Here is a 20,735-nt window from a genome sequence, read left to right as displayed (position 1 = left end):
ATTAGGAAGAGGGTGGAAAATTAATATGAATGCATCATGCCTAGATATGCAAATGACACACTGCTTTCTTAATACAGTATTGAGTTTTGGGCCTGCTCTTTTAATGCGCCTGGATTTTTTAAAATCTTTTATATTTTTGTGCAAATGCACATCCCCACATCTCCCTGATAAATGCACAATTTTCACATACATGTTTTGCAATGAATTAGTGGTATTTGTTACTGGTTATATGCTGGGCTGCTGACACAGGAGAGAAGCTGGTTCGTAAGTTACCTCACAACCATCCCACATCACTGCATGCTGTAGCACATGGCCTGTCAGCAAGGTGTATTTGCAAGGCATGAAGAAAAATAATGCTGTTGTTTTAATTTCAGGCAGAAGGTTAGTTTGTGAAAGTAAACACTTGGCAGAGGTTCAGCTGGTTACTGTCTGGTGGTGATGACACTGCTCCCCTTTCCACCACCCCCAGCCACGGTGAGAAGTGAAATGTGCAGCAGTTCAGCTGATGGTCACCTACAAACCCACTGGGCAGAAATTACTCTCAGCAGTTTGCTTCCTGTTGCCATTAGCTTAAACACTTACATTAATGATAAAGTGCAGTGGCAAACAATCATTTTGATACCACTCAGTGCCTTTTTATGAGCTGATAAAGAAGCGAGAACTACGGAAGAGAGTATTTTTGTTATTGCTGCTCTGATAAACGTGAAGAACCACAGAAGTATTATTTTGGCAATAGTTTTTTTATTGTAAAAAAAAACCCCAAGATGCTTTACCATAAAGCAAAAATAACAGGTTCATATTTTTCACGTTGGCTGGCTGTGCAGTTTTACCCTTTAGTGTTGAAATGATACAGAATTAACAATATCCTCGAGTTGCTTTCCTGGCTGTATTAGACCTAGGCTGACTCCCAGCAGTGTAGGATCTATGTCTTACCTGTCATATCTGTCTTTCCATTAGCTTTTCTTGTTTCCAACACATAGAAATACACATGTATAGACAAATGCTCCAAATCTTCCTATTGCTTCTCAAATCTCTATCATAGCATAGGATTGTTTTTTCCAATGTGCAAAGACCACCTCAATAGACCAAGCTAAAAACCAGTCATCCCCGTTCACAGTGAGAAGGCTGGACACCACTCCAAGCCTTTCATACAGGGGAAAAGCAACCACCATGGCACAAGAAAAAAAGGGCTCCCTAGAACTATGTAAGCAATGCACTGTTTTAAGGCAGCTTCAATACTGATATTAGAACCAGATTGGAAAGCATACACTGAAACTAAATGTGGAAACACCTTTACTTACTGTGTTAAAATTTGGGAAGAATCCAACAGCAGAGCTGCTGTCCACAGGGAAGGACATAAAGGGTTTGATATCCAGGGAAGGCTGCATCATCAAGGTAGGTGTACGCACAAGGGTGGGAAGTGTAGTAGTGCCTGCCAAGAGCAAACAAAACCAGGAATTCATGGTATTCTCCTTTCTGCAACACACACAGTATAGCTGACACAACTGCCAAGAAAAAATTATACAGGGGATGATGAAAAGGCTCTGTAGGAGTTAATATCATTAAAAGGAACCTATTTACACACAGTACAGATGAGGCAGAGCACTTCCCTATAGCCATGGATACTCAGATGCTGAAGAGAAGACATATGGTATATAAATCACACTGGCAGGTAGAATAAATCCTTTCTACAGCTGAAAAATTCTTCTTGTGCCAAAAGGCCAGGATGGGTGCCCATGAAAGTCAGATGCTTTTGCAATTCATGGTTGCCTACTAGATCAGCCAGCACAGACAATACATGTATGCAGAAATCCAGAGGTTTGTTTCCAAATAGTGATCTGTGTGTTATTTTTTCCCCTCTTCTGACTAACTATCAGGTGCTACACAAACACCGTTTCATCTAACATCTAAAAAATTGTCTTTTTTACGGTGCAAGGCAAATACTAGAAAACAGCCAACAATTAAATAATCAGCTAGCATATCAATGAACGTAATTCTTTACATGCAATGCTAACTAGCATTTTCTAAATTGGAGCTCTCCAAACAAAAGCTTTCCAGAAATCTGTATGCTAAATGTTTTTCCGTATACACTTAAGAATCATTGCCCAGCAAGATCCCAAAGGAATGGGCAGGCACAGACATCCAAATATTCATTTTTAACTCGCTATCTGCCCTATTCACACAGTAAGTGTGCCTAGTACACAGCTCCCAGCTATGCCTATGGGAGTATTTTCTCCCTGAAATCATACAAAATAGATTTCAAATAAAATTTCCCTCATTGAATTATAAAGTGCAAAAAAAAATAAAAATCTCAGTGTCTCCTTCCTGGGTTGAATAAATAATTCAACACTGACAGAGCAGGCAGTGGAACATAAGTGCCCTACACTTCTAAAGGACGGTGAGTCACTCTCTGTTTCTCCTACCTCTGTCACAATTTCTCCATAATTACCTCCTTCTTCCACTCATCAGTGACCAGCAGCTGGGAGCATAACAGGCCTCTTAGGAGCTTCCCTTGTCTCAAGCACAGCTTACACAATACCTGAGCTTTTTCTCATGGAAGTCCTCTGAGCTTTCCTAACCCAGGAAGGGGATGGGCAGGAGGGAGGGGAGGGGGACTGCGACGGAGACAGAAGGAGGGGGTTAGAAAAGTAAACAAGCAATTTTCCTTCTCTTCTGCCACAAAATCAAATCATTTGTATCCACTTGCAAAATACCAGGCAATCTATACTGGCTTCCTGAGCACCAGTCTTCCATCAAGGGATCTCCCTTTCCGCCTGTTAAGGACACACAAAACCGAAGGCAGAGTAGACATTTTCATCCTTTTCACTGTGCTACCTCCACAGTCCCAATTTCTAACCTATCTTACAGTATCCAAGAGGAAAGCTAAGTTCAGAAGCCAGATGGAGCTGCATGGATTTTTTGGATGACCAAACACTTGTAACTAGCCCTGAGCCCAAATTTTGTTGATGCTGGAGAGACAGTCATTTTGATCCCAGCTGCAGCACAGTAAACATTATATTATGGTCTAGCAGATGAATAGCAGGCTATAATCCATTCTCTTTTTCTTCTATAGGAAAACCATGATGATTGCACAAAGATGGGTCAGTGACTATAGCCAACAAACGTTCTATGCTATGGAGAGAGAACTGTTTCACACTATCCCAAATGATCATCTGCAGAACTTGAAAGGAAAAATATGCCTGAGAAACTTTCCCAAAATATTTTCTCCCTTCTTCTATCCCAATATTTTCATAAATGTCAGGTTTGTTCCTGCATAAGCCTATGAAAATAACTGACAGTTGTGCCTAAGTAATGGTAAGTCAAAGCTTATTCAAGTGGAGTCACAAACCTCAAAAAGCTAAAGGCTAACACGCCTATAGTGTCTTATTCATATCCATAATGGAAAAGATGAATCAATAGGAAAGCAGTGTGTCAGAGAATTTATCCAAAGAAAGTATCTTCAATTGCAAAAATGAAGATTATTTCTACTAGCTGGTTCTGAACAGTAGATTTACATAATTTGGATTTCAGAGTTGCATTCAAACAGGAACTATGCTGTATTCAATTACCTAAAGGGCCATCATCAATCTAACTTCTGCAAGTTTCTCTTTGAAGTTCATAAGCAATTAAAGATCCACGAAGTTAAAGAAGACCTGTCCTCTCTTTACATAAACGTACTTCAGTGAAGCTATGGTTACATATTTTAACTCAATTTTTGAGAAAAAAAAAACCCCAAAACCAGAATAGACTTAAATTGTGACTGACATTTGAAATCAAAGTTACTTTTCTGATGCTGTCCTTATTCAATGTACAGAAAGCATTTGGCATAAAATCTTTAAAAATTAAAAACCAATTAAGCATCCTCTTGAAAAAAAGTGCAACCTTCTTTGTACTCCTTGGGTGAGTACAGAATCTTTCATGTGAAAAAGACATCTGAAATCTCTCTGTAGTTTTGCAGTCCATGGTGTTTCTGCTGCCAGATTAATTTATGACCAAGAGACCAGAATACATTTGGAGTCCACACAGAACAGAAAACATACACACCTACCAGACTGATCAGTGAAGGCATTAAATCATAAAAAATTTGTTCATTCTGTTCACCAATTTACTACTTCAGCAACTGCCAGTAAATTATCGACAACCCTGTTGGACTGAAGTTTGGCCTTCAGTCCCACTTCTTAAAGCCTCTGAATTATCAGGTAAAGGTGACCTAAATTACAAGGAGAAGCACTTTATGACAAAATCATCAAATCAAATGCAAGAGGGAAGTTTTACACTGGCATTGCTCCCAACGCTCAGATAGATTCTCGCCACTACTCCAGCAAATCTGTATCCAGACCTGAACTAAGCAGGAATACTGGAACAAGAAAGATGTCGCTGACAAGCTTCATTATCTTCATAAATTTAACAGATGTTTACCATTTCATTAGCATTTTAATGATAAAGACAACTTACCATGTCAAACTCAGATTATTTTAAACTACCTGTAAATCTTTGGAATAAATATAACTGCTCTTTCTTGTAAAGGCATTTGCTTATTTCAGCTTCATACATGTTAATCAGTATTTTATCTTTATAACTTCAATTTTCACTCCTACAGCAGGAGTTATCTTATGTACCGGGAATCCAAGCTGTGGAGAGACTTTGCAAAAGGCACTGATCCTCACTGGTCCCTTTTACCCTTGTCTAAGAGGAGAAAAACAGGTTTTCATCTCATCAGATGATCCAAAATGACTCATTTTATTAAAAGTTTTTCTTCTTCCTACACATATTTGTCTGAAAAAACAAGTCCCTGTGTAACAGGTGCTGCTCCTCTTCAGCCACGTTCACATACACTGCAGTGCACTGGGACACTGATGTTTCTACAGAAGTTAGGAAAGGTTGTCATCTTTACCCAAATTTAATCCACCTCTAACAAATAAGGGGCAGTGGATTAAACAATGCATATGGTATTTTTGGGGATCAATGGGAAAGTCTTGAATCTGTCACTCCTGTGGCAAGATGTGTCCCCAGGGCCAGTGAGTTGCCAGCGAGGGGACAGGCAACACAGGGACTTGAAGAATCTCTACCAACAACCAGCCACTTTTCCAGCTTCACAGAAAAAAACACAGAATTCAAGACTAGCACGACTGCAGTTTTGGCAGAGGGAATCACAGTTCACTTTGGCCATGGTGAACAGTCACTGCTCCTCTTCTTCAAGCAAAAGTGGTTTCTTGCAAGTCACTACAAAAGTTCAGTCAAATCTAAGCACACAACACCCTTTGTACCTCCTGAAAACTATTTGTGACACTATTACCTCTGTGATTTTCTCACCAGCTGCTTTTCTTTGTCACTGAAAAACACAAAAAAAAGTGTAAAAAAGTGTAAAAAAGTGAGGAACTAATGTGTACTCATTAGTTCCTCAGATTTGGGTGACTATTAGACCATTATACAAAAAACCCAATTCCATCACAAAACATACTCATATAAAACATATTTTGTGAATTATTTCAGCTTACTTAAAGAAATTGATTATATTCCAGACTTGAAAGCATTCTCTTCCAATATCTTCATTAAAGGCAACTATAGAGAAATCTGAAGGCATACTCAAGTCTCTCCCTTTTTCCTATTACCTAAAGATGTTACTACAGTATTTTAATCCATCCAAGGAAGCCATCCATACTCAGAGGAAGAGCAGTGGAAGAGTAACTGATGCACTGTCAGGACAGAATAAAAGTATTTGGGTGACAAATTTCTGTGCACTGGACAATCTACATCCACCTCAGATTGCACATGGTTGCACTTGTTTTAACTTGAGCCACTGACAGTATTTGGGAAAATTCCAAAGGGACACTGAAATAGTCACACCCACCACTACTTCTGTGCATTACACCAGCAGTTTTCAGTTTATGGACAGGCTGTGCTGCCTTTTTCATCCCTGAATTGACTGACCGTTTTCAGCCATGAACCTTTACCTTCTACAGTAATGTTGAGTAGTCTTATCTGGCCCCAGAACAGTAGCAGTAAAACTGGTGTGATGCATCAGTTCTGGGCTTTCTCCTCCCTTCACCTTTTTAGAACTGTGTTTTTGAGACACTGCTTGAGCCAACACTACCCCTTTGAGGGTGGATGACAAATTGCTCGCTGTGTTTTGCCCACATTGGCTGAATTACTTATGGGCTGCAGCCAGAGTGTGTGTGGCCACCCTTGTCTCTAGACCTCACAGTCATGTCCATTTACAGCATTTTCCTTCTGAGCTCCAGAAGGTGGAAGCAGCTCCCTGAAAGGATTCTGAGACAATTCTGCATGTGTTCACCTATGAGATTTTTCCTGGGACCCTACAGTGTCAGTACAGTTTATTAATTTGTCAGTGGAAGCTTTCAACGTTTTCAGAAATATTTACTTCTGCATGGCTCAAAAATCCAGTTTCACAGACAGGTTAGAGTCAGAGGTAGTACCTAGGGCTTTCATACTGAATAAAAATCTCTTGAGCTCTATTGCCCATGACTCACAAAAAAGCCCCAAAAAACCCCTGCACTGCTAAAAACCCCAACTTACACAAGACTTTCCTACGCTTACTTATATGCAACTTTATGGAAAGATATGAAGAAAAAAATTATGTTTCTAAAAATCCCTCCACCTAACTACATGATAAAAGATTAACAGTTTTCTTCCTTTTTTATCTGATGCCCCCATTGCATCATGCCTCAGATCTGCTTCCACCACAGGTTTTCTCCCCCATACCTGAAAGGTAAAATTCAATCACTTGCAAGTCACAACACTCTGTTGTTTGGGCATTTATAAGACTCAAGTGCCTGACATATTTCACAATGCTTAGTATTAGTCATTTTTCCTTTTCAGTATGATCAGTTTAGAGGATTTAGAGATTTTCTAATTTTGTTTGTTTACTTACAGCTATACATGGGTATTAGAGGATGTTTATGCCTAAGATAAACTCATAAAAACAAGTTAAGTGCAAGTAAAATAACTCAGAGTTTCTGAACAGCAGGTGTTGATATCAAAAAACCTAAGGAAAATTCTATTCTAGAAGTATCCCACTAATAATACTGCTGAAGGTGAATATTAACACATGCACCCCTCTTATATTATTAAAAAGGTTAATAAATACAGAATTTAAATAGATTTTTTCCACATTTCACTCAGCAGACCAAACATTTCTTCCCTATAATATGGTATTATGAGAAGTGAGACCTACAACACTCACATGGATTCCAGTCTGTCAAAAGAAGTCATGGAGAGATAAGACCATTACTTCAACAAATTTTCCCAAATTAATGTGATGTTAAGAGATAACTCACTATCCATGCCACTTATTTTTACAAGTAACTTGAAGCAGAAGCCCAGAATATATGTGATATGGCACAGCCCCTAGATGACAATAGGAAAAATGCTAACAAGTTTTCTGCTCCCTGGGCACCACACCAACTAAAACACTAATGAATGAGGATACAGCTCCTTTGGGAGTTGACATGATTAACATCAGAGCTAGTGATACACATCTTTTAAAACCTGGAGAGTGCACTGTGTTTGTATCTCTTAAATGTTATTCACGCACCAATGGAATAGTTAAACCTCCATTGGCTTACTAATGAATTTGAAAAACAAACTATACACACCCATCCATGTCTGGCAAATAAAACCCGGTGAATCCTCAGAAGATGTGCTGCTTTGTTTTTTCAGGAGCCACAAGGAAAGGCTCCTGAACTAGTGTAGAAATCATGGCTACTCAACAGCACTAAAGAAGATCCCCTCCATGGAACACTCATAAAATAAGTGGTAAGAAAGCACTGGTCCAGGTCCAGCCTTCCACAGCAACATATGGGTACAAAATGATATGACAAATATTCTGCACTTCATTTGGAGATTATTTTTTCAGTAGATGTTTCAGCAAACCCAGAGGCATTTGATGCAACTTCACTGCAATGCACAGGTTATCTGTATCTTGTACAGTTTAATCTCTTCACGCTCAAGAATGACTTACCTAAAAAATATGTCAGATTATGAAAATAATTCTCTCCCTAAAAATTAAAACATGATTTCCAGCATACTTGACCATGAAGTTAGTATTTCCATTAACATCCATATAGAAATGAATGGTCTATGAAGGTGTACAATCAGAATTCCATATTCTCCTTTTGTATAAAATCTGATACCTTGAAATGGGGTGACTTCTATGTTTCAAATGCATGTAGACTTCCACCAACTAGGTCAACACCAAAAATAAATTGAAATCTGGTGCTGCTGAAATGAATGGAAGCTTTGGCATTTAGTCAATCCAAAATGTTAACCAGCACTTACTTATCTAATACTGATGATTATATGCAACTCATTTACAAAAGTTGTATAGCCCTATATTGCATGTTATTCACGTAAGAATTCTAAAAATAAAAACAAACCTTACAAGTAAGCATATCTTCACTGGATCAGAGCCTTCCTCATTGAAATATCAGGTAGTTACTTGGGATTACTTTGACTTCCATTAATTGTTAATATTCCTTTTGCCTAGCTAATTTGTTTTCCATCTCCAATGCCTTATGATTGAAGGATGGTCATTAAAAAAAAAGTAGACTGTAGATCATAAATATTATGTACATACTTGATATGAAGATAATGAAAAAAATGATATTGAAAATTTCTGTTATGATAATATGAATACTCAAAAAAACTGTGTTAATACTTATTGCCTTAATCTCTACATTTAGTATATCAAAATCATGTACATGAACAAATAATGGCGTCTACTGGGGACAGGGGAGCTGAGGAGGGGGAAGATAGAGACAAAACATTAGGAAACTGGAATTTCAGTATTTTAGAGACAAATGCATTAGAAAATTTATCAAAAAAATCTTATTCTTCTTGCAGTTGTACTCCTTTCTAACAGTTTTCAATAACAACAGGAATCCCCACAGGTTTTTTATGGAAGATATCAGAACAGATGGAGTGGGAAGTGAAGTCCAATAATTAGGAAAGTGAAGTTCCAATAAATAGGAACATATTATCTTGCATTTTCCTTAAATAACTATGTTACAATTGCCTGATCATAACATCAGGAAGAGCTCTGTCCTTCCTGGATTTGCAGGATGTGTGACTCATGCTCCTGTCCCCTCTCATGCAGATGTCACTCTGTGTTCCTGTGGCTCAGAACTTGCACACCTGCACAGCGAACAGCCGAGACTTTACAGCAGTTGTGCTTCGCTGTTCCACACGTTTTTTCTCAGTATTTACACTCCCAAGCCAAGCCAACGCCACAAGCACTCTACTGCTATCAAAGCATGTTTGTTAGCACTGGCTCCTTGTCAAGTCTAAGCAATTAAATAAATTACAAAACATCCTTTACTATATTTAGAAGAAACATGCTGGCTGGAGTACAACTGCAATTTGCTATTATCTATAGATACCGTGGAATATTTGCTATTAGTTTCTTAAAAGAGATAGTTCTGTAGACTTCTAAAGCAACCCAGACCATTTGTTTGACTGGTAAATAGAGTGCAATGTCAAGACTTAACACAATCAAGCTCAGTAAGCTGGACTTTATTCTAATAAAACAGTAACAACTATTAACAAATGCAATGCTCTGGCCATTAAGGTCAGCTGGAGCTCTGCAGTCTATCTCTGTTTCTGTTTCTCAGAATCTCCTGGATGGCTCAAGTTTCTCCCTCTGGTATCCACAGACTTGAGTGAGCAACATTACCCCCTTCTCTGTTCTTATCTGCTTCTAGGAAACATTGCTTTGGACTTGTTTTCACTTTGAAGCTTTCCAAGTATAAAAGAAAAAAACCAGCTGCATCTTTTTCAGCTCTTTATTCTTCTGCCATCTGGAATAATGGAGATCTTTCTAAAATCCTTAGGATCCTTTCTCTTGATTTATTTAAACCAGCCCCCACCCTTGCCTTTTGTACTATCCCAACCCAAATGCAGTTAGAGAAGGTGTTTGCTTTTCTGCTGTCACCCTTAACTAAAAACACATCAAGTAATACCTACTGAAGTCACAATCTTGTCCAGAGACTGGTGCAACTTCTGTAACAGTCTCCATTTTTTAACTCAGTGTGTATTCTTTGGTGCTGGGCATCAAGTCTGTAATTGTCCCAGATTAAACACTGCACTCCCTTCCCTTCTTGTACAGGAAACACAAGTTTTCTTACAAACTGAAGCATCCCTGACAAAGAACAGGAGTGAAAAAGCCCAATATATATTACCTTGAAAGTTTCATAATTTGAAGGAAAGCACTTAATTGCAGTTAGTTTTTTAGAGTCTGTTATCTCTTCAACTCTCATATAACGTAAAGTTCCTCAACTCTTACCCATGATTATGGCACCACTGAGGTCATCATCTAACCTTCAGTGATCCTCAGCACAGACTTTCTTTCAGGAGGTACTGAGCTGCTGTCCACAAAAACCAAACAAGTCTGTCACCAGGAACGCTGCTGGGTGATTCATTTGTTATTTGTTGGACAAACAGATTTAGGTTTGCAGCTGGTTTCTTGCTCCTTATTGCACTTCAGTATGCCAACCCACCAGCACAGCAGTGCTGTGCACAAAGGTAGGAGGGGTCTAGACACATACACCCTCACAAATGTGTCTAGTCCCTTAACCGCATTAGACAATTTCCAAGTCTCTTGAAAGTCATCATAGCTCAGAGAATTTCATGCCTCGTTTGCTTTTCCCACATAATACACAATCTCCTCTAGAAAATACAGTTACCCAAGTTGCTTCTTGTTTTCTAAGTTTTTCTATTTGTATTGCTCCCTACATATCCTTCAGAGAAAAGATTGCAGCAAGAACTAATTTAGGTTATTCAAAGAGGTCTCTTGAAAATACTGGCATTGGAAACCCAGGTCTCCACCAAATTAAATCTATTTTCCTTCCAATTATAATTTTTTAATTTTCAGAAATTTCAAAAGATGTTTGTACATTCAGTCTACCCGTTTTCTTTCCAAACCATCACAATATCAGTCACAATCTTCCCCTTACTTGCCATCATTTCCACAGCTAGGCACATGTTTTTAGAAGCACCACTATCTTTCTGTTCAGAAATAAAAAACAGTGATACAGGGAAGAAAGCCAGATTTAAAAACCTTCATAATATTGTCCATATAGTCTACACATGTTCCACATTGAATTTAACTGCTGTCCCACAGCACAGGGTGTGCAGCATACAAGCACCCGTCCAAAAGAGATCAAACACATCTACCTGCTGCCCCCAACTAAAGCCACAAAAACACCTTCATAGGACTTCCTGGAGGATTTCAACTTCCCCTAGTCAGATGCCATACTACATCTACTTTTCAGAGCCCACACTCCTGAACAGCCACAGCAAGGGACATGTCAGAGTTCCAGCTTTACAAGTTACTAGTGCATCCTGTAGTACCATACCTGGAAACAAGAAGTGCAGAGACCTCACCCCACAAGTGAGTGTAGGAGCCAGACTTAGCACTCATCTCATCTAAAAATACAAAGAAAGGTACTTGAACCTGCCTCCGGGAAGAGCACAAGAGCTGCATTTTTCTTCTAGCTTTCTAAAGTTCTTTAGGCCATTTACAAAAGGCAGGCAGATACTACAAGTTTAGAATATTGCCTTACAATATTCAGAAGCTTCGTATGTTTTTGCTATGACCACACAATCATGAAGGATTTTAGCAAACCAAAAGACATAATAAAACACAGACCATGTAGTCCCATAAAGGCTTTCCACTATTAATCAGTGCCATGATGCTTACTTAAATCACTAAGATTATAATCCACCACACCTCTGCAGCACTTAAACATACACACATACACATATACACAGCTTAAGACTCAGAAGTAAATAATAATTTCATTTCAACATGGTGCTTTTGTGACTTTGGATGCTGTGAAACAGTGAGAAACTATCAAGCCTGAACAACCTGGGCTGCTGTAATTGTGTGTTAACTTTGATGGTCTGTGAGAAGAGCACACCAGGTGTCTGAAATGTGCCCCCTGATTCTTGGGGCTGTGCTGTGCAGGGGCAGGAGTTGGACTTTGATGCTCCCTGTGGGTCCCTTTCCTACTCAGAATAATCTGTGATTTTGTGATTATTTGAGTGTTTGCAACTTGACCCCAGAGGGAGGGCAGCCTGCTATACAACATTAAAATATAATCTAAAAGACTGATAAAACTGAATTTCAGTGGCATTTTCCCTGCTATTCTTTTTAGAATTAAAATTAAAAGGGTTACTAGCTAGCTTTCTGCTACAGAACTGCATTTTAAATAACTTCTGGGGGAAAAAGGAAACAAAAAAAATGAAAAGAAATGGTGCCTGTTTGAATTTTTTAAAGAGTTCATGAAAGAGGACCTCAGAGCACAGGGTTACAGACAGCATGGGGTCATGGCACTTAGAAGATCAAAGTCCACAAATCCTGTCTTTCTTGAATTAAGGTGAACTGCTTTACTTATTCTCAAAGTCAGCACTGATGAATAAGTAAGAACTTGAAAACTTATGAAACTATAATATATGCTACCTATCCTCTATTAACACAGGGAGAATGAAGACAATAGATCTCAAATAAACAGATCTGCTAGCACGGACTGCCACATTTGCGATGTTATTGAACATTAATTAAACACTGTATCTGACTAAAAACCTTTTTCTGCCTTGGGGGGCAGCAGTGCTCCAGCCCTGCCATGGCTGGTACATCAAGACTTTTGATGCTGCTATGTTTTCAAAGAATGCATGACATGAACTTCGACAAATCTACCCTCAGCTTACCTTCAGAAAGGGAGAAGAAAAAAAAAAAAAAAAAAAAAAAGAAAAGAAGCATGTAACAAAATATTTCTGTTAAAATTAAATTGAGATTGGAGCGAAAAAGAATTTTTTTACCAAAATATTTGAGCTGACTTTTAATAGGGCTTCAACTGATACAAGCCTTTCAAATATAGGCTTCTTTTTTCTTCTAGTTTCCCAGAGACTAATTAATATCACTTTAATATTATTTATTTCATAAACTAAATGTAATTAATCAAACACTATGCCGAAAATAAAGACAAATAAACAGAAGTGTGAAAGCATTTTTAAGAAATGTGTCATACAGCCTGCATCTACTTTCCATCACAACATCAGAGCAGGCTGGTTGGCCCCACTGCCCCTCTGGTCCTAACACTCCCCTTGAGCCAGCACAGGGAATCAGACCAGTTGTAAACAAACACAAACCAACAAAAGAGAAATTTGCTTTCAAGCAGACCAGTGAGCTGGTCGAGCTGAAGTCATGGCTGTGAAACAGAAGAGTACCAAGATGGGGACAGCAGAAAAGAAAAATTTTGTGAGCACCAATGCATCTTATTCTCATCCTGTCTCATCTGAACTAGCCCTCATCTTTCCTGCAGTGTATCAGTCAAATTTCATGCCTGCCACATCATGTTTCTGGTTATTTCTTTCTCTTATGGTGTCTGTTTAAGTTGACAACATGGCAGCGTTAACTCAAATTCACCTTATGAACACAGCAATCCAGTCCTGCATTCACAGAACAGTGATTCCTGCTCATGTGCTGCATTGGTTATTACTCAGCTCCTGATTTCCTTCATATACTTTGGCATAATTCATGTTTCCTTTTCTTCAAAGGGAAGATAACCTGTCAGTTCTCAAAGTCAGTCTGTTCGTTCTTCTCTTTTAAAATGCTGTGACCCCATCAGCTCTCTCACTGCTCTGGAACCTCTTTACAAGTACCACAGATCTGTATTTTTGTCCATGCAAGTGTCCTTGTGGCCTGCCTGTCAGAGCCAGAGCTTTGAAGATTCTGGTTCATCGAGACACTCTGACCTGGTCTTACAGGCTTTTTTACTTTATATTGATGACTTTCAACACAACTGATCTTTCTAACACAAAGTCATTAAAAATTGGCACCATGCAACCCAAACTTCTTGATTTTATCTTTCACGATAACATTTCACCTTTTAATTTGGTATTCTGTATTTTAAGTGCACTTACAGAAAGATTTCTTTAAGTTTGATGCTTATTTCAGTCTCATTTTATTTTCTATTTTTTTCCTACAGATTCATGTTGCTCTTTCTTCATTCTTAGCAATTTAAACCATTTTCCATTTCCTACCGCTACACACAGTTTTTCTGCTTGAGTCTGTAAGAATTTTATAGTTCAGCCAAATTATTCTTGCCACATTTCCTAACTTGCCTCTGCCATGAGACACTTTGCAGCTGTGTTCTTATTAGGGTTTCTTTAGAAGAAATTTCAAACCCTTACAGTATGCTTGATAAAAAGAAATATCCCGGTAAGGATATCTCACAGAAAAAAACTACTCAATCCTTTTTTCAGAACTGCTTTCACTACTGGTTGTTTGGTATATTATCATGCAGCAACATTTTGCTGCATAACTTCAAAACCAGGCAAGATGGCTATTCTGTCTTTTTTTTTTTCTACTAAAAGCAACTCCCCCTCAGCTCTAATAAATAATGCTTTGCCCCAATCTTAAAAATAAGTGTAAGATTTCATTCTAATTTTAAAAGCAATAATCAGTACTTCATATTGAGTATCCTAAATGCTAGTTTAAAGAGGAATCTAAGCAGCAGAAAGACTCCAGCTGGCCTCCTGGAACAGGTAGTGTATTTCCCTTTCACTTCTAAATCACTGGTTATATACTGTGGTAAATAATTGAGCCTACAATTCCGAGTAGTGAGAAAGAAGAACTGAGCCCTTCACTTTTTTTTTTTCTCCCCATTCTGATGCCTGATTTAAGAATGTGCTTAAATTCCCAGTCACTGGGCTTTAAATTCATATTTAAACATTCCTATTAATTCTCTCAAGAGTACCACACATCTTTAACCTCACTTCATACTTTGTGATTGGGAAGACTGAAGAGAGGATTTTCTGACTGAAAGTCAATGCACATTTCACAGAAAGAATATGGTTTGAAATATGACTTTATATTTCTAAATTATTCAAAACTTAACAATCAGAGTTGAAACTATATAACTTAAAGAAAGGGTGTTTTGGTTTTTTGCAGTGGAAAGAACTGGCAAAAAGCACAAAGAAAAAATACTGCTATTGCAAAGGCATGGCTTCCACCCCAGTGATGTTTCTAGTAGCTGTAATGCCACTCCCAGCAAAAGGGAGAGCAAAAACACTGACATGCAACCCATATTCTTGGGGGGAGAATTATTCATGTAAGATTTTGAAGTCACAGTTGAAGGCACTTGATGAGTATACATTTAAACACATAGAAATCTTTAAAATACTTTATCTATAGTATACCTCTACTTTTCCCTTTTAATTGGCTGTATTTGCAAAACTAAGAGAAGCAAGATTGTTTTTATAAACCTAAGACCTAAGCTGTGATGTGTGATATACAAAACTCTGGCAAGTAATTCAAACTTGGATCTGTTACCCCGGTGCAAATCTGTCATCATTCCTTTTAAGTCCAGAGAATCACTAGGATTAGCAGCAGTACAAGTGTGAAATTTGGCTGAATAACTTCGGCAGGAGGAGCTCTGTGTAGAAGCAGCAGCTACCAGGTCAGACACTATAGCAAACCTTTCCCAGTGCGAAGCAATAGCAAGACAAGGTACCAAAGTATTTGTTACCAGTTTCGTGCAGTCAGTTTGATGCTACACCCACAGAAACTGCTACATGCTCTTTGCTCACTAATAGTTCTTAAACTGCTGCACAGAGGAACCCAGTGAGGACATGAAACCTGCCAACACTGACTGGAAAGAGGTGAACAACTGACATTCCACAGAGCAGCACTTGTAGGAGGAACCCAGCAAGGGAGTCGTGCAGAATGGCTTGGAGTGCAGGGAGGGCATCACAGCTCACCCACTCCTCTATCTATTACCACATCTATTGGACTCTCCCTCCATTTCTGTGCAGATGTCTGAATTATAACATCCTACATAAATATCTGCTACAGTAGCATGCTAAATCTGCAAGAGAAGGTTGCAAAGAGAGGGATGAAACACTGGCTCCTTAGTTAAAGTCAAGGCTGGTATGTTTCTGTGGATACACCAGACATAGTTTCACAGTTCATCACACATTCCAGAATGGGTTTAAAATATACCACGCATCTTCCCAATAGATACAGCCTTTCAGAGTAAAACCATACCCCAGGACACACTCAGTGCCATATAACCTATGGATTCTAACCAAGGTCCCTAATTCAGGAGCTGGAATTCCTTAAGCAGGTGATTAAGTTTTGCAGTTGCAGTTCAATCACCTACAGAAAGAGCCCACATTTTTTTAACACAGTCACCTCCAAGAAAAGCATAAGTGATCTCCCTCCACCTCCACTGGTGGTACCTACACCCTTGTAATTTCTGTGTCCTTTTTCCAGAATTTTCAAAACAGTTCTGTGGAACTATTTGATCTGAGTCTGGGTGAAATTCCTCAATTACTATAGTATATGTCTGTCAGCAGAAAGAAGCATTAACTTGTTTTTATGCACTTTGACCAGGAAAATGCATGATGACCCTAGTTGGTTCCAAAGAAAAAGATTCTTAGACATTTGAAAAAGTGTAGTCAGAGTGGAAGAAATAGAAGAATAAGTCTATTTGTCAATAGGATAATGTTTAGATTTATGAGAAAAAAATATAAGTTATTCTAAATATACCTCAAATATGCCAATATGCACCAAGTTTTGGTGGTTCGGGGTTTTGTTTTCTTTGGTTGGTTTTTTTTTTGTTTTGTTTGTTTGTTTGGTTTGTTTTTTTTTTAATTTAAGATCCATTTCACCATCTTTTCAAAGGCAGCTTTCAATCTTACAGTTTTATGCCAACTCAGAAATTCAGGCTGGTACAACACCTTTTCCCTGGGACATGAAATTCAAATATCTTTTATTAAACACTTTTGAAAGTTACACCAAAAAAAAAAGAAAAAAAAAAGTCACAAAAAGTGAAATTAAATCATCAGATATGTTTTCTATTATAAAAGAACAGAAATGTATGCCACATATTTTAAGTGCTTATGGAATACACATTTGAATTATGGTATACACATGAATTGAGTACCATGACAGATGCCTCAATTGGGAAAAAGAAAAAGATAGGTCCTTAGACAATGCTGGAGCCAAAATGCAAAACAGCCATAAACATTTTCTTTTTTCCCCCAGATTTAACAGCACTGTTTGCAACAAAGGACTTCAGAAGAGCAATCATTCGACATGAAAAAAAGAGGAAATATGTCTCCAACACAAACTGAAAAACAGTCATCCTGTGACATGAGCGCTCACCTGAAGCAAAGTATTTAATTCTTGGGATCCATGATGAAGGATAAGAAAAATTAACTTAAAATGGGAATAAGAAGAAATTGTAAGAGCAACTGGATTCCAGTGTGGCAAGCATTAGAAAACTTCCGCTAACTTTGAGATTTCAAACTTGGGTGCCTCCAAGAACAGCAGTTTGAACATGATGAGCATTGCCCAGTCCTTCTATTTCTGTACATACATGTTCAGCTATAACACTGGAGAAAATCTGTAAATCAATCTAAAACCACCCTTCATATGTTAGGCTAGGCATAGATTAATAAATCACTCTATCAGGCAGTGGTGCAGAGTAAGACAAAAAACTATAGAAAATAAAAATATCTGGACATTTAGTCTGAAAGATCTTTAGTGCCCTTGGTCATGCAGTGAGAAATAATAAAAAAAAAAGTATAAATAGTAAAAACGCTTGATGTGCTTCCAAATAATATTTGAGTTGAAAGAGCAAGGGATTGACCTGCCAGAGTAGCAATTAAGGTGAAGGAAGAAAAAGCCTAATAGCAGCCTAATAACCTAGCCACAGCATGAAGGACAAAACTCAAACTATCCATGTATCCTTTACATGAAGGAAAGGCTCACAAGTCCATCTCTGATAAAGCTTATTGTGCTGAGCAGCAGGTACCTTTTAACTGGAAAAGCATTTACAAATTGAAAAGAGACTGAGGTAAAGCAGGCTCTGGGAAGTCTAGAAAACACAAAAAGTTAAATATGGACACCCTTGGAACAATACACGACAGATGTAGAGGCTAGAGAGGGTATAGGTATTTAAAAGACTTCTGAGGTGAAGAATTCTGAAAGGTTTTGGAGAATAGAGAGAATTGAAATAAAGAGATGTGAGAAAAACAGGTCTGAATATCATGGAAAGCTTCTTGACACCAAGATTATTCTGAGAGATATTTAATGTTCACGGTGGCAGCCTTTTTTAGCTGAACCAAAGTGCCGAAATAATCTCCTAAGAGATTTTGAGATTCTCAATAGCACATGCATTTGTATCAAGACTGAATAAAACAGGGCTGTACGTACAAGAGAAGCAATTCCACACTGGCAAGGAGAGGATTAGATGACCAGCAGTGGGTACCATGATTGTAGTTGTTAAAGACAATTTCCAATAAGGTATTGATAGTCAGTGCTAAACTTTTATTTTATGAAGTACAAGCATGGTGGCCTTGCTTCATTTCAAGGATGCTATGTCTTTCAGAAAGTTTTATCATGAGTTTTGATCAAGAGATCAATAAAACAAAATATAACAGAAGCAAACAAAACCACAAGCGTATGTTACCAGCTAACATTAATGATAACCCCAATGCAATGTATTTTATTGGCTCCATTTTACAGGAAAAAGGCGGGTCCTTCCCCCACAGAGTTGTCAAAAGCTTAACACTGTAACACAGAAATAGAAAGAAATAGCTCTGTATTTCTCTGTATAGAGCAGTAAAATGCTTTAGCTTAAGAAACAAGAACTCTTCTTTCTGTTTCAAATTTGCATTTTTATTTTCTGAGGGTACTTGCAGTCTTTTTTACTTGAAGTGCAGAAGACAATATAAACACTAACAGTGTCACTCTGGAATTATGTACTTATTCCTGTGGAGAAGTAAAGCAGGAAAACTTCTACACTTCTGTCAGATCTGGTTGTTGACAATTGAACAGTTTAGTAGTTCTCAGTACAGGAGCAGTTGCAAATCCTGGGAAAAGAAGGTTGCTAAGATTCCCTCTCACTCTGCAAGTGGAATTTTCCACTTTATATAAATACTATTTTTGTCAAAGCAATTTGTACAGAGTCATGCTACCACTGCACATGAAATGGAAAGTTCCACAGCTCTAATGAAAATGGGAGCTTTATGTCATGGAACACTTTTATTTTCATATGAAGGACAAACATGCATCACAGTCAAAAGCAGCATTGCTTATCTTTGCAGTAAATACAAGATTTACAATTTTATTCCTAAATATCAGTTGGATCTGATTTTAAATGCTAATTTTCCATAATGCATTCCTAGCAAAGTTCATGATAAAACACCCTGAGCACAGCTGCTAGTTGCCATGTCCCTTACATCTACTGAAACAATTAGCTTGCATGCAAATGTGCACTGAATCAGCAAAAAGCAGAAAGCTTTCATTTAGGGACATTAGGATTTGTGCAAGTGGCAACAAAGCAAGATATTTACCAAAGAATTTATATTTACTCTTTCTAGAGTGATGGCAACTTTCAGCTATTATTACTACATATATCAAAGGATTTTGATTAAAATCTGATCATTGAGTCACGTAAAGTAAGGCTAGACAATCTCAAGTCATCCAATCCATCTAGATGAAATAAAACAAGAATTCTACCTTAAATCTACAATGTCAGTCAAACACCACATTATTTGAAAATCACTTTACTATAAATAGCACTCAGAACAGTGGGGAAAAGAAATTCAGGTAAGTGAAAAGCTGGCAGGAGAAGAGAAAAAAAGAAAAAGAGTGCTACTGGCTCCATGGAAATTTGTCTATTTTCTATACATTTGTGTATCTCAAAAAAAAAAAATCGTATCTTTTAACAGATCTATTGACAAGAAGCTACAAAAATCCCTAATACATGACACAGTTAAAGGAATGGACCAGTAGATTATGTGATATTTGCAGAATAAATAGAAAATAATAACAAGTGTCAGGATCTTGCTCATAGTCTGGAACTTTAATTACTTTTAAAAAAATATAGAGGAAAATAACTAGAAAGATCATAGCTGTTAATTATGCAGAATAATTGATGGAATTATCACAATTGCTTAGGCATTTCAAGGTTCATCCTTCAGTAGCAACTACCTGTTGAAAGAACTGTTCTGTCTAATACTGGTAAGAGCAATATAGACATATAGACCACCTTTCCCTGAAGGCCTGCAATCCCACTGCTCCATGTTTTGCTCATGCTGGAAAAGCTATACTTACGAAAGTATAAATATGTATTTGGCTTGCAAAGAAAATTGTCACTGGTGATAAATCCCAGCCAAAAAAAACTATATGCAACTTTCAGTTTTCAGAAGAGTTTATAGGGCTGGACTTAAGGACAGTAATAGCTTTGCTTGTAGATTGAACAACTTAGAGAATTACTGAGATTCAACACATACAACATGTCAAAAGAGAAATGCTGCCCAAAAGATTCAAGCAAAGGGAAGAGGACTAAAATGGGATATAAAATGGGATATAAAATTTCACTGATCGAGTCAGCAGATTTGATTTCACAGAATTAAGCCTGTGTGGATACTGACTTAAACAGGCACTGCCCAATTTGAGGCCAGGCCAAGGTTACCTGGTGGCCTTCAGTTCCTATGACAGACATACATTTGGCACCTTTACATACACAGCTGTCCTTCTCAGGAGAGCAAACAGGTACAGAGAAACCTCCAGTACCTGCATTACAACCACTGTGCTAAAAGGAGCCTGTCAGTCTCAAAAGTTGCTGTTATCCTGTCTCTCATAAAAAAACCGCTCATTTCATTAAGTGCCCTTGCAACTACAAACCCCCACTTCCAGGGAC

General features: G+C 37.9%; 1 protein-coding gene across 8 annotated transcripts in view; it reads right to left on the bottom strand.

Annotated features, from left to right (window-relative positions):
* ZNF385B (zinc finger protein 385B) overlaps positions 1 to 20,735 on the bottom strand; it is a 164,513-nt gene that overhangs the window by 53,959 nt on the left and 89,819 nt on the right. For 7 of the 8 annotated variants that reach the window (XM_069020506.1, XM_069020508.1, XM_069020510.1 and 4 more), the window contains one exon: positions 1,302 to 1,432. The exons of the other annotated variant lie outside the window; for it this stretch is intronic. In XM_069020506.1, the coding sequence (XP_068876607.1) occupies positions 1,302 to 1,432 (131 nt within the window). The remainder of the gene's footprint in view (positions 1 to 1,301; positions 1,433 to 20,735) is intronic. 8 annotated transcript variants of the gene reach the window in all.

Source organism: Aphelocoma coerulescens, chromosome 7 (genome assembly GCF_041296385.1).
Source record: "Aphelocoma coerulescens isolate FSJ_1873_10779 chromosome 7, UR_Acoe_1.0, whole genome shotgun sequence".
Taxonomy (NCBI): Eukaryota; Metazoa; Chordata; class Aves; order Passeriformes; family Corvidae; genus Aphelocoma; species Aphelocoma coerulescens.
This window is presented reverse-complemented; position numbering and strand designations above follow the sequence as displayed.